The 15,267-nt window shown below is 40.6% G+C and overlaps 1 protein-coding gene across 6 annotated transcripts in view; it reads right to left on the bottom strand.

The window, feature by feature from the left end:
• Positions 1-15,267, bottom strand: part of KALRN (kalirin RhoGEF kinase) — a 963,226-nt gene that overhangs the window by 259,565 nt on the left and 688,394 nt on the right. For 2 of the 6 annotated variants that reach the window (XM_072616702.1, XM_072616704.1), the window contains exon 35: positions 12,871-13,380. The exons of the other annotated variants lie outside the window; for them this stretch is intronic. In XM_072616702.1, the coding sequence (XP_072472803.1) occupies positions 13,148-13,380 (233 nt within the window). In that variant the 3' untranslated portion in view covers positions 12,871-13,147. Of the gene's footprint in view, positions 1-12,870; positions 13,381-15,267 lie in introns of those variants that run through there. 6 annotated transcript variants of the gene reach the window in all.

Raw genomic sequence — 15,267 nt, forward strand, 5'->3', positions numbered from 1 at the left:
ATTTGACACCATAGAACAAAATCCGATTGTTCTACCTTAGTTATAGCTTTAGAGGAACTAAAAGCTGAACCAGTCATCCCAGAAAACATACAATCATATTTTCTTTCTCCTCCTTACTTCTATTATATGAAGTAATAAGCACATATAATGGTTAATGCCATCCAGGACAGAGATGCAAAAATTAATTTGGATGTTCTGAAGGTCCTTGGGTTAGTCTTGGGAAATGAGAACTTGCGAAATTTTCTAAAACTGAAATGTATCTAGGGAAATAGCTCCAGTTGGAGCTGGATGATTGTTCTCTGAGAAATTAAAGACAAACTCCCCTCATTTGCTTTTTAAAGGATTGGTCTCTCTCAAAGTAGTTTTTTCTTTTAATATGCCATTGAGTTTGAATTAAAGAATTAAGTAAAATAGTGTTGCCCTGATTTATTTTGGCAGGTGGAGCTGGGTTGATCTTTTCAATTAAAATGGTACTTTACCCCCTAGTGAAATAGAGCAGCTGGTACCTCATATGGAAGCCAAGCATCTGAGAAGTTCTTTATTTATTTATAAAAAGGAAAAAGCCTACATCATTGCCTTTTCCCATGACACTAAGCTTTCTAAGCACCATCACGCAATACAATCATGACATGGAGATGAGAATAAAGCTGGGTTTATGACCAGGACTAGGGAGCACAGATGAAATGAAGCTGAGATGGATATATAACATGCTGGAGGACAGAATGGGGACCCAAATGGATCTTGACCACTCAGCACAATTGGCTGAATAGAATGAGATGAAATGCAACGACAATAAATGAAAAGTCCAACATCTGGATTAAAAGGAAATCAGCTGGATCAAGTGTGACAAGGCCACAGGTCTTATGAAAAAGACCTGGGGGTGTTAATCGAATCCAGTCTCGACATAAATCTTAAGTGTGCCAAGGCAGCCAGAATGTGAATACAATCTTAGGCAGTAAGAGTAGAAGCATGGTCCAAATCAAGGGAGGTGATCACTCCACTGTACTTTACTCTGGTTAAAAGAAGGTGATCAAGATGATGAAGGGATTTGAAATCATATTAGTAGAAGATTATTGAAAAGAACAGGAGATGTTTATTCTGGATAAGAAAAGCCAGAATAAGAGAAGACAAGGTGGGGTGTGATGGATGTTTTTAAGTCTCCAAAGATTTTTTTTTTTATGTGGTCCCAGAAGGCAGAACCAAGAGCAATGAATGACGGTTGGCCAGAGGTAGATTTCAATTCAAGGAGAGCAAAAATTTCCTAGCAATTAGTGCTCTTTGAGAATAAAATGCCTTCCCCTCTAGAGCTAGAGACTTGCTCCAAATGGCAGGTCTCTCAGCAGAGGTAGTGTGACAACTTGTCGAGTCTACGGTAGAGGGGATTCTTGCTTCAGGGAAGGGTTGGAGTGGATGGCTTTTGAGTTCTCTTTCAACCCTGAGATTCCATGATTGGTGGATACCATATTATAATCTGTATCCATGTTTTCTCTTTCAAATATGCAAACTGGAGTTTCAAGGGAAAATAGAGTCAGGTTGTGGAAGCCTTGGTTTTCCTATAACTTGTCAAAAAGGCCATGAGGAGAAATGATTGCAATAAACATTGATAATATTTACGAAGCATTAAAACCACCTTGCTTGAGCTTCACAACAGCTCTGGGAAGCAGGTAGTGAACATATTATTATTCACATTTCATAGGTGAACAAACTGAGCTTCCGGAAATGACTTGTCCAGCTAGAAAGCTAAAAAGCCGGGCACCAAAGCCAGGCCATCTAACTTCAATCCCCGTTTTCATTCCACATGGCTCTGGGATTTACATATTGAGTTTTCTGCACTGTGTAGTGAAATGTCAGTTTTCCCATATTTAAATAAGCACATGAATGTAGTGGAAATTGCTGACATAGCAATTACATTGCTTTACATTACACTGTCAGGGAAGGAGTTGAGGCTCTGTAATAAACCCAAGCTGATGGAAAGAACACCCAGGTGCATTCTGCCTCAGCCGTGGGCTTTCTGGCTGAGGTGATGCTGGAAACAGAGAAGTGTTGTTCTCTGGGTGGTACAGTGTTTGTTTGGGATTTAAAAGTGTTTGATCACAAAATGGGAAGCAATAAAAGGAGCAGAACGGCAGACCATAACCTGCCCCAATAAAGAAATGTTTTATGGGCCCTGCAGGACTCACTGGGGCTGTGGGCCGATTGAGAAATATCTCCAAAAGACCTGACCACAGCTTCTCTGCTATTAATACAGTGCATTTAATGGGCCAGAGTTCCAGAGGGGTTCATGCATGCTCAGGCATCATGGTCAAATGGAGGAGGCTGTCACTGGTGAAACAGGAGACGTATCCCTGGGTAAATCACCTTGGCAGTCTTTATAAACTTGTCAAATGAAAATATCACTCAGTGTGAGGTGTGTGAGATTTCTGTTAGCACCAAAACTTCAGATTTGCTACATTTCCAGACTCCTGATTTGTTTTTTAGGGCTACAGCCAGGTACTATCTTCACTGGAAACTTCAACTCTAGGGATCTCATCCTGTCTCTATGCCTTCCTCCAATGAGGAATGTACCTGAAGCATCCTAGAGAGAAATAGGTCCTATTCTTAAAGACTTCCGATAAGAGATTCCCTAGTCTCCCCAGGTACTGGTTTCAGGACGTGATACCCATCCCTACTGGGAAGTCCTTAAGTTCATCTGGCTGCTTTAGAAGGCCATTTCCTTACTTCTTTAAAGTAAGAGTGAGATAAGAATGAATTGATTCTCACAGAATCATCGACTTCCAGAATCTCAGAGTTGAAAGGACCTTCGGAGGTAATATACTCTAAAATGAATCTGAAGAGAATCCTAGTGCAACATTCGTCAACAAGTAGTCATCCAGCACCTACTTGAAGACCCCCAGTGACTGGGAAGGCATCACCAGCCAAAGCAGCCGCTGTGCTGTTGGACTGCTCTTGTCACTTAGAATGCTCATCATAAGTAAAATCCAAATGTGTCTCTCTGCAACGTCCCCTCACTGCTCCTCATTCTGCCCTCAGGGGTCAAGTAAGATAACCCCAATCACAGCTGCCCATGAAAGTCCTTCAGATACAGGGTGTCCCAAAAGTCTTAGCATCATTTTTGGTTGTTAAACAACTATACCCTTTAAGTCTTCTTCCCAGGCTAATTAATGATGCCCAGTCCCCATATAGGGGTTCTTAATCTTTTTTTTTTTTTTTTGTATATGTCTTGGATCCCTTTGGCAGTCTGGTGAAGCCAGAATAAGGGTATTAAATACATAAAATAAAGTACCCAGATGTACAAAGGAGATCAGTCATATCAAAATCCAATTATCAAAATATAATGATAAAACAATAAAAATAACAACAAATTCATAGGTAAAAAACTAAGCTAAAAACTCCTGATTTTGCCATTCTTTAAGTGTCACGAGTTCTACTCCAGTCATTCATGTTCCTTCTGACATTCTTTTGTTTGTTCAAACTGTGGTTAAAATATGGTTGCCCAGAACTGAACATAATACTCTAGATATGGGCTGTTCCAGATAAATCCAGGGCAGGATTTATCATCTCTCAAGTTCTGGCTTCCATCTATGTATCTACTGACAACCTAAGATCATGCTAGCTTTTTTGGCTGTTAGATCTCATTTTGACCTTTTTATCGACTCAAAGTACCACATTTTCCCTGACAAGAGCTGTTGTCTACAAATGTTTCTCTATCTTGTACATAGGTAATTTACTTTCTGAACCTATGCTCCTTCCAGGATGCCAAGGAACAGCCACTCACTTGAAATCCACAAAGCTAGCTCCTTTCCCTCTTCCTACCCCACCTCCAGCTTCCCTTCTGCCTGTACACTTGCTATGCACTCTGCTGGAAGAATGCTGGACCACACCAATACCCAGACTACCTAACGTGGTAGACAGAGCACAGGATTTTGAGACTAAAGATGAAAGTTCAAATCTTGCCTCAGATACTTACTAGCTATGTGACTGTGGGCAAGTCACTCACCTCTCTCAGGGTCAGATCCCTCATTTGTTTAAAAAAATAAAAAGGTGGTTAGACTCAATAACTTTCAGCTCTCTGTGTATGATTCTATGATCCAAATTACACTGGATAAGTCACTTAACCTCATCTGACCTCAGTTTCTTCATCTGTCAGGTGGGGATGATAGCACCTTCCTTATATAACTCACATAGTTATCGTGAGAATTAGATGAGATGATACTAAAATATTCAGTAACCATAAAGTGCTATATCAGTGTAAGCTGACATTATCATTTAATGTGGGTTCAGTATTTTGATGCTCTCCCTAGGCTCCAGGTTAAAATAGCTTCCTTTCAAGTATCACCAACTCAGCCAGGGACTCCAGGAATTCTCCACATTACTCTTCTTCTGACCTAAGTCAATTTTCTTGTATTGGGACTGATAGCTCTTCCTGGCCTTTCTCTACTTCCTGTCCCAGTTAGTCTTGAAGCAGGATAATAGCTTCCTGTCTGCTTTTAACGTTTGTTTAGTGCACTGATTATTCTCATTCCTCTTTACTCATCATCAGCTCATCCTGAGTTTCCTGGGTTTTGCAAGCCATTTGTGAGTTCTTCCACAAACCCTCTCTCCCTCCTTCCCCCTTCCACAAAGTCCCCCCTCCACTTCCAGGTCCATCACCAGATGGCTCATAGCTCAGGTCCCCATTAGCATACTAAAACAAAAATCCTCATTAGACCTGTAGTCTGCTTTGGGATGTCCCAGCCTCCTTTCTTCTCTGATAACATTTGCATAAAACATCTGCAATTCAATCATACGCCAGTCTTTTCCTCTCCATGCAGACTGGACATGCGCCACCCCTCTCCAAACCTCCGAGGTTCCATTCTAGGCAGGCAGTATTCACTTCAGAACTTTGTCTGGGTGCTTCAGTTTAGTTCTGGGAGTACTTCCTAGGCATTTACAATATGCCTGACATCAGGGCTAAGCACACCGGAGGGTGAGTGGTATCCCACTGCAGACTGAGCAGCAGCTATCAGCGTGGTTATATAAGATTTTTTCTTTACTGCTGCCTAATGAGTCTGCATAGCTTTCCTGGACATCTTCCCCTGGGTTGCTGGCATCTCTAACTCAACATAAGAAGCTATCGGGCATAGTGGAAAGAGCCTTTACTTCTGAGCTAGAGGACATCCGTGCACATGCCAATTTTGCCACTTACTAACTGTGGTGGGACAGCTAGGTAGTGCAGTGGATAGAGTGTCAGGCCTGAAGTCAGAAAGACTCTTCTTCATGAGTTCAAATCTGACTTCAGACACTTACTAGCTGTGTGACTCTGGGCAAGTCACTTAGCCCTGCTTGCCTCAGTTTCTTCATCTGTAAAATGAGCTGGAGAAGGAAATGGCCATCCTCTCCAGTATCTTTGCCAAGAAAACCCCAAATGAGATTGCATAGAGTCAGACGCAACTGAAATGATTGAACAACAACAAACTGTGTGATAATGAGCAAATAATTTTATCACCACAAGCCTCAGTTCCCACATCTACAAAATGAAAAGGACGGACCAGATGGCCCTAAGGCCCCTGCTAGCTGCAAATTTATGCTATGTACAAAACATAGCCATTTCCCAAAACTTGTTCTGCTTCTAAACTTTAGCATTTCTACCCATGGTGCTACTGTCCTCCCTGACACCCACGCATAATACCTGGGAGACCTCTCGGACTCTCTCTCCTCCCCCAGGTCTAATCTGCTATTAGGTCCTATTGGTCATAACACCATGCAATCTCTTTTGTCTTTCCTCTCTACTCACATGGCCACTGTCCTGGCTCAGGTCCTTATCCTAATGCCTCTAGTTGCTAATATCCTCTTCCCTCCAAAAAAAGAAAAATTGCTTTGTGTTTTGTATATATTTATTTTTCTGTATGTTATAAGTTCTTCTAAGGTAGAGACCAGGTCACTTTGGTCTTTAAATCCCAGGTACCTAGCACACTGCCTGGCACATAAGTAGGTTCTTAATAATTATTTGCCCTAGCCTCTAGAAGGTTGGAATGACTTCCCCAGTGGCTAAAGGTTCGAATTCTTCCCCACTACCTAGAGTCTAGAAAATCTGAGTTCAAATCAGGACTCAGATACTAACTGTGTGATCCAGGGCAAGTCCCTTAAGCTCTGCTTGTCTCAGTTTCCTCAACTATAATTAGGGATAATAATAATTCCTACATCTCAAGGTTGTTGGGAGATCAAATAAGAAAATATTTGTGAAATGCTTCCTTCCTCCCTCCCTTCCTCCCTCCCTCCCTCCCTTCCTCCCTCCCTTCCTTCCTTCCTTCCTTCCTTCCTTCCTTCCTTCCTTCCTTCCTTCCTTCCTTTTCCTTAGAAAAAAGCAGATGGTTCCCTTCCTCTGGCACATGTTCCTTAACCCTTGGGGCCAGCAACACTTAAAATACAGGCACTACATGGGGCAGAGAGAACACTCTAGAGAAGGAATGGGTAGAGGCAAATTTTGGATGAAGTTAAATGAAATCTTTTCTTGAAGCCTTGGGCTCCATTCTGTCCTGGGTACAAGGCAGAATTGCAGAATGCTAATCTTTTCTTTTCTTTTCTTTTTTTTTAACCCTTCCCCAGAGAGGCAGGATCTCTCACAAAACAGATGACCTTAGTTCTGAGGGAACTCAGAAGGAACTACTGAGGGAAAGAGTGATGTCCTAATCTTCAGAGATTCTGAAGAGCAAAGGAGAAAACTAGCTGTCCCAGATGTCCTGGTCATTCACTCGCCCAAAGGCAGGAACCTGGGCCAGCTCTCGTGTGGTCCTCTGCAGCTTTACCATTTTCTGATTCTAAAATTAACTTCTCTTGCTCCCTCTGGGTAGCTATTTTCTAACTCACTATGTACTTTAAAAGCCTTTCAGTATTTCTCTTAGGCTGATTGGTCCCTCTGGTCTTGAAACACAAGGAAGTCTCAGGCTCTGCAACCAGAGCTGTGCTCTCCTTCTACTTAGCTATCTTCCATTTCTTGCATCCTTCTTCCCTCTTCCCCTCTCTCCTAAGAGACTGGAGACAGATTTCCCTTCCCCCCTGCACCCCCAGATGGCAGCTCCTTGCACAACAGGCTGAGCACTGGAACATCAGCTGAGTGTTAAAGCCTACACAGTTCCCTTTCCAGCCGGTTACTAGCAGACCAGGATTTAGGCTCCAAGCATGGGAGAACGGGCCATGGCAGTCTAGCTATCCCTGGAAGCCTTCACCAAACTTTCTCTTGTAATGGTTTCCAAAAAATGTACCCTCCCCCCCGACACAATTGACCTCGTTTAACACCTTGTTCTCTTCCAATAGTTTCATGCTTATTGTTTTTCAGTAGGACATAGGAGATGATTGTGGGTGGACAATGAAAGGGGGATTGGGGTAGCAGGAAGAAAGTCACTGTAAGGTTATAGTGAAGAACTATATTTCCTTTCCATTTTAGGACTTCAGGGAAAGGCAATTCTGAAAATTTAATAAAAATGAGGCCAGGGTTGCTGAGAGAGTCCACAGCATATCAGCTGTTTCTGGGTTTCTCAGACTTCTCCAAGTTTGATGCTTTCTCTAATGACTCCATGGGCCCTGGATCTCCCCTTACCCCCAAATAAAAAGTTAATTGTCTCCCCTTCTGATCAGAACTGACCTTACATCTCAGGATGAAAGATCTAAGAAGCTGAACCCCCTCATTCCTATAACCAGGAGTTTTCTGCTGTCATTCAACAACTATTTGCAGTTCTATAGTTCTGGTATTCATGACTCAAGTCACTCCCACCCCTGGATCCATTCCTGTGCCCTGCCTCTTGGGGACCCAACTACTAATTTGAGAAACATCTTATATCATTTGAGGCTATTCCTATTCAATGTCCTGAAATATATATATATATATGTATATAAACACACATAAATATAAATATATGTGTGTGCCTGCACATAAATTTGGTAACCAAAAAATAAAACATCTGGGGATAATTCATGAGTTACACAGTATAGGAATCTTGAGTCTCTAGAACACAGACAATTTGTACTGAAATCAGTGGTCCGGATTGTGTAAAAGAGAAGGACCAAGTATGCACTCTTAGATCCAAGGATGGGCACAGAGTAGACATGGAACTGGGTTCCTAACTTATGCCCAAGTTCTTGCCCTGAACCACAGGATTCCAGACTGATTGGGGGCAACTAAGTGAACTCTGTGCCTGGAGTCAGGAAGACCTGAGCAGAAATCTAAACTCACTTACTTACAGTGTATAGTGTCTGGAGTCAGGAAGACTCATTTTCCCGAGCTAAAATCTGGCCTCAGATACTTACTAGCTGTGTGACCCTGGGCAAGTCACTTAACCTCAGTTTGTCTCTATTTTATCATCTGCAAAATGGGGATAAAAATAGCATCTACCTCCTTGGATTATTGTGAGGATAAAATGAGAGAATAATTGTGAAGCACTTGGCACAGTGCCCAGCATCAGTAAGCTGTAATATAAATGTTAGCTATTGTTATTATTAGATACGATACCCTTGTCATCCTCTTGTTAGACTCCTTTGTCCAGGCTGCCCACTTGCCTAAACTGTTATCAGTTATTTGCCATTTGCTCCTTCCTATATTTATCATCTATATCATTTCTGCTTAAATGAACACTCTGGATTCTGGATGCTGTTTGGACCTTTGGCTAAGAGTACTTGCATCTTTTCTTTCCCTCCCATAGAAGACTGCCCAGTTTCATATTGATTTTTAAATTCCTACCCCATGTCTACACCTCACATCGCTAAGACCTCACTGCTGATTCTTCTATGTTTTGTCACAGGTTTTTGTCTCACTTGATCTCTCAGTGTTGACCCTGGGACCCAACAATGATCAGTCTGGTCTGATGAAGCTGGAGCTTTAATTCCACCAATTCAGGTGAATTAGATGAGCCTGATTCTCTGGCGTTAAATCCAAGGCTTGTAGAATCTTAACATACTTGTAAAATGCAAACAGATTTCATTTCCAAATGGCCATAATCAAAGCCTAAGTCTTCTATAGGCAAATAAGCAATTAGCTTTGTAAAGAAAAGTATAACTAAAATACAATGGAGAAATGTCCTATTCTTCCCAGTTAAATACATTTGTCAGCTTTTAGTCTGTAACCATGATATCCATATTGAAATTCCCTTTAGAAGTTTCCAATTATAAAGCTTTTTGTGGATTGAGTCACATTTTGGCACCCAACTTGGTCTGGAACTTTCCATTTCCATCCTAAGAAATCATAGGATTTTGTGATTATATAGATTTAGAGCTGGAGACCTTACAGTTCATCTAGTACAACTCCTTCAAAGATTTTACAGATGAGGAAACTGAGGCCCAGAAATGTGAAGTGTGACCCTGATTTTTTGAATGAAACATTGTTGTATTCAATAGGCTAAACCTAGGGTTAGTCCTTAACAAAGGCGAAGTGCCCTGGGATATTTGAGGGATGTTACAATTTCCTGACTACCTGGGTTTACCTTCTTACTGTCCTGCTTTCCTACTTTGCCTGAAATGTCATTATTAGAGTTAGAGAATAAAACCTAGAATATTGTTTCCTAAATGTATCCATGTGATCATAGAAGGGAGAACAGATCCTGAGGGTCTCCTCTACTCCTTACTTACCAGTAGAGTTTAGTTTTTCAGAAAGTTAACTATTATTACCTTGGAAGGTACAGAGAGCCTGCTTCAAGAGGATGAGCCAGATAGCAGGTAAGTGTCATTGGTTGGGCTGAATTATGACGGTGATGAACTCTGAGTGATGAAGGATATCATGAGACAGCACCCTAAAAGGGCAGGTCTAGAGTTGGAGAAAGACCCAGTTGTATGGATTGGGCAGGGGGGAGCTAGATTCTAAGGAACACAATAGCAGCTAAGAAACTGGGCTTTATACCACCCTCATCTCCAACTCTACCCACTCCCTATTATCTCTCTGGTCCATTCTCTAACATTCCTGCTTTACCTTCAAACTTTTTCACAACAAAAGAGAACATATGACTTTTATTCTAAAAGGTTTGGTACAAAAAAATGTGAAAGAAAGATAATTCCATATAGATAGATGCCTAGATAGATAGTTCTATAGATAAAAAGATACTGCCAGAAAAATTCATCCATGGGGTCAAAATTTGAAAAAAAAAAGTGAAAAAAATATCTAGAGGAAAGTCACTAAGAACAGACTTGCTCACTGAGCTCCAGGGCCTTTCTTGCTTGATATAAGGGTAGGATTAATACGTATGGAAATGAATGGACCCCAAGTCATTTTTTCCTCAAACATTTTACCTCTGCAAAGACACACATTCCATATTTTGGGGGGCCAGTGGAAGGCCATAGGTGGGAGGGAGAGGGAAGTACTTTGGGGAGATAGGCAAATTCATTTGAAACAGTGATTTTAAAAAATTGTGAGAATGCAGTTTGAAATTTTTTTCATGGTGGAATATGGATGTGATTAACATGGAAAGAGAGGTAAAATTTGATTGGTGGGTCCTATTTCCATTCTGATACTCGTACCAATCTCAACTCTCTCTCTCTCTCTCTCTCTCTCTCTCTCTCTCTCTCTCCATTCCCTTCTTCCTCCTCTCTTTTTTTCTTCTCTTACCTCCCTTTGCCCTCCCTTTCTCCCTCTATCTTTCATGCCAAGAAAGAGAAATCACAGGAAGTAAATGTGGAGGGAGTTGAGGATCAGAAAGGTTGGAGTATAGGAGACAGAAAAGTTGAAGGGGCACCACCATTTTCTACTAGTAAAATGAAATAATAATAATGAGACTTTGCAAAACTCTTTTAAAGCAGATCCCCCTCCCCCACCTTAAAATATAATGAGATGGTAGATTGGAAAAGGGAAGTGGCATGCAAAGCAGAGAAGTGCTAGGGGTCGATGTGCAGACATGTTGCTCTGAACATGGGAGATCACTGTAGCATATAAGGTGCACTGAAGATAAGACTTCACCGCTTATATCACTTTCCCTATGGTTAGCTCTACCAGCTCCTCAAAAGGGTCATTAAAAAAGAGTTTCCCAGCCCAAAGAAAGTTTAAACAGCTAGGTTGCTCAATGCATGGAGCACTGAACTTGGAACCAAGAAGGCTTGAGTTAAGATCCTGCCTCAGAGTTACTGGATACGTGACCTTGGGCAAGTCACTTAACCCAGCCTTAGTTTCCCTGCTGTAAAATCAGGATAATAATACTTTCACCACAGGATTGCTGTGAGGATCAAATTATATGACATTTGTAAAATGCTTTAAAAATATTAAATCATTATGTAAATGCTAGTTATTATTATAGATGTTGCCATTAGCATGATTAGAGGCCTCCAGGTATCTTCTGCGTCATCCTATGGTTAGGACACTTTGCATGGAGGTACAATTAAGAAGGCCCTAAACAGCTCAGTGCATGGAGTGCCAGGCTCAGAATCAGGAAGATCTGAGTCCAAATCCAGCCTCAGACACTTACTAGCTGTGTGACCCTGGGCAAGTTACTTAACCTCTGTTTGCATTAATCCATTGGAGAAGGAGATGACAAATCACTCTAGTATCTTTACCAAGAAAATTCTATGAACAGTATTGGTGCGCTATGGTCCACAGAGTCATGAAGAGTCAGACACAACTACACAATTCCTTTTTTTATTGTCCCAAGTCAAGAGACTTTCTGAAATCTGGGACTATACTTTAGCTAATGACTCAGATACCTGAGATTAAAATGTTTCTTGGTTTTATAAGGTGTGTTGATTGTTAAGCTTTAAATTTGATTAAGTTTAAATTAAAATAATTTTTAAAAACAATGATGGAGAAATTTTTAAATAGATATTATCACTAGACTTTGATGAGTCAATATTATTGAGGGAAGAAAATGTGTTTAATCTTCAAACTATGTATTTCCTCCAGCACCCAGTGGAGTTCTCTATGCATAATTAGCTATTGATAAATTTTTATTGGATTACAAAAATAAAATTGAGGATGGGGGTGAGGTAGATAGATGCATTTTAACGTAATAGAAAAAACACTGGATTAAGAGTCCAAGGACTTGAATTTGAGCCTTATCTCTTCCTCTGACTATATGGCTTTGGGAAAGTTGCTTTTTTCTTTATAAGACTAAATTTCCTCATCTGTAAAATGAGAGGTTTGAACTAGATGGTCTCTGTAGTCCCTTACAGCTAGAGAGCCTGTGATTGAGATGGAAATATCCACCAGTCTAATAATGCTTTCCCTGTTGAAGAAAGAGCAGTGTGCAGTCAAGGAGAACACTACACTGTGTTATTTATCTCTGTTAGAGTGTTGGAATATTAGAGAAATTGAATGAAATATTCATGAAGACCTTCCCTCAAATAATTTTTTTCTTAAAGAGGTGGTATTTCTGTCTATATTTCCACTAGGAATTACATCTAAGAGGCAAACCTCCACATCTCTTTTTTGCCTTCTTAGAGACAACATTTCACAATTGCCCTCTCCCAAAGCTTGCCCAGCCCCCCTACTCCGGCTTCATCAGAGTCCCTTGGCATATGGGTTGTACAGAACGACTTATAGAAGGAGAAAAAGACAGGATGATTCTATGCCTTCTGTGATCCCCTAATATGCTGCTCCCCATTTCTCCCATCCTCTCCTACTGGTCACCACTGACTCTTCAAGCCTTCCTCCTTTCCTCAGCTCATAGTGCTCAAGGGAAGGAACCTAGGGGACCCATCTCAGGAGGCATCCAGGTGGTGCAGTAGATAAAGTCTTGTAGGACCTGAGCTCAAATCTGATCTCAGACACTTACTAACTCTATGTCACTGGGTAAGTCTCTTTTGTTTGCCTCAGTTTCATCAACAGTAAAATGGGGATGATAATAACATCTACCTCACAGGGTTGTTGTGAGGATCAAATGTGAAAATATTTGTAAAGTGCTTAGCACAATACCCGGCACGTACTAAGAGTCATCTAAAATGTCATTATCATTATTGGAAAGAGCATTACTTCACAGACACAGAGATTAATTCACCATTCTGATCTTTGTATTTGCTGGTGCCTAGTACAGTGGCTGGTATATGACAGGTGTTTAATAAATGCTATCTGATTGCATTTGAGATTTCAAGGCAAGGTCAGAGGTAGAGTGAGGAAGGCCCCTGAGGGATCAAGGCTCTTCTTTGCTCTCAGCAGGCTCTTAAGTTCTGTGGGCTCTTGAGAGAGAACAGTCCTCAACAGGGACTAGAACCTCAATCCAGAACAGTAATGTAGTTTAGGTGGCATTTCCCTTTGCAAGAAATGGGCCACAGTCACACATGCCCCTGGACTGGATTGTGTGTGTTTTTTTAACTTAACCTTCAGATTTGGAAATACAGAGTTGGGAGTCACAAGACTTGGGTTGGAGTCTTGGCTTTCCCAGATATCGGTTGTGTGACTTTGGATAAATCTCAACGTCAAAGAGTTTGTTTCTGCATCTGTAAAATGAAGAGGGTAGAGCTAGGTAATCTCTAAACTCAAATCTGGGATTCTCAACAAGTCATCCAAACAGTTACTTCCTGACAACAAGAATAATTTGGATGTTTTTCCCCCATGAAGGACACAAGACAAGAGGAAGAGGATTGGAGATATTTAGAAGGGAATCAGGTTAGATAAAAGCTGATAGTGAAGGTTAGTTCATGGACACAAAGATAGGAAATTACTATATTTATTAATTATTACAGGGATCTATCATGTCTCATTATCCTGGAAGCACTCAAGAAGACTACACATTTCCTTTCCTTTCTGTCTATTTTCATTGAATCTATCTTAGGGCTACTTACACAGCCCGTATTTCATTACGGATATTTTGACTGACCTCCTTAGAGTAGAAATATTAAACACAGAATGTGCAAGCCCCACAGGACTCACAACACTCCCTGGTATGGCCCAAAACTGATCTGATTTCAATGTGTAGTTATGTTAATTATATATAATTATATATAATATGATACACATATAATAATCATAGTTATTATCTAATATAATATAATAAATACAATGTATTTGTTATAGCAATTATAACAAATTATATAATATATAGTTATATTATATAACAATACATAATATATTAAATTATATAATTATAAAATATAATGCATATATTTTATAATTATATTATTATATAATTATATACAATATGCTATAGAACATATTTTATATATAATTATATACATATATATGTATAAATATGTGTAGTCTCCTAAGTCAATATGCAGTCCTCAGGGATCTTTATTTACAGTTTGGTGGCCCCATTTCTATGTGAGGTTGACACCCTGCCTTAGGAGATATTCACTGGTATTGATCAGTGGATACTAGTTATTGATCTTTTAAGGGGATTCTGGACTTGGCCTCTTGCATAAATAACTGAGTGGGGAATCTGGAGACTTGAGTTCTTCTAGTTCTAACTCTGCCTATCACTAGTTAGCAGTGAGAGTTTGGTTATTTGATCGTTCTTGGCATTAGCTCCTCCTCCTCCATAAAATGAGGATATTAGGATTTAGGATACAGAAGGACCCATCCTTCTTCTGATAGCCTATGGCTTTATGGCCCATAGGAGTCCCAGTGTCCTATCCATGAGTCTCAGCTCTGTCCCCATACTCAGTTCCACTGATCTGAATTACATGGTATTGTGGACAGAGTCTAGGACTTGAAATTAAAGGGTTTGGGTTCAAACTCCAGCTCTACCACTTACTGTGTAACCTTGGGTAAATCATTTTATTTCTTGGGACCTCAGTATTTCCAAGTATAAAATAAAAGGGTCTAGACTAAATGACCTCCAAATTCCCTTCCAGTTCTAAATTTGCAATCCAATGACTCCAATGAGAAAAGAAGGCATATGGGGGAGGTCACTTGGTCCTGAGAACACTTGGTAAAAGATAAGTTCCAAGCTAGGCTCACTTACCTGGGAGGAAGGAAGAAGAATGACTGGGGCCTGGGGTTTCCCCAAGCCAAATTTCAACCAGCAGCCATTTCCTCAGTTCAAGGCTCTGTCTCTGAGTTAGAGGCTTTGGTGGGAAAATGCAGAGCCAGCTTGGGGGTACAGGTGGGGCAAAAGACCCTTGAAACTGGGAACCAATAGGCTGTGTCCATACATGGCAAATATTCCAAAACAAGGTTGCATTTACAGGATAAGTCTAGATGAAATCACTAAACATGGAAAATGAGGAAGGGAAGATATAGTATAGTATAGATTCTAAGAAAAGAGACCCTGATCCTTCTCCATAGTCAAAGAAGGCTTTCAATGCCATTCTGCCTGAAGGCAAGGGACTGGTTAATTGAACCATGGAAGTCTGGGAACCTATGCTCAGGGAAAGTTTACTACT

This window comes from Notamacropus eugenii, chromosome 5 (assembly GCF_028372415.1).
Source record: "Notamacropus eugenii isolate mMacEug1 chromosome 5, mMacEug1.pri_v2, whole genome shotgun sequence".
Classification (NCBI taxonomy): Eukaryota; Metazoa; Chordata; class Mammalia; order Diprotodontia; family Macropodidae; genus Notamacropus; species Notamacropus eugenii.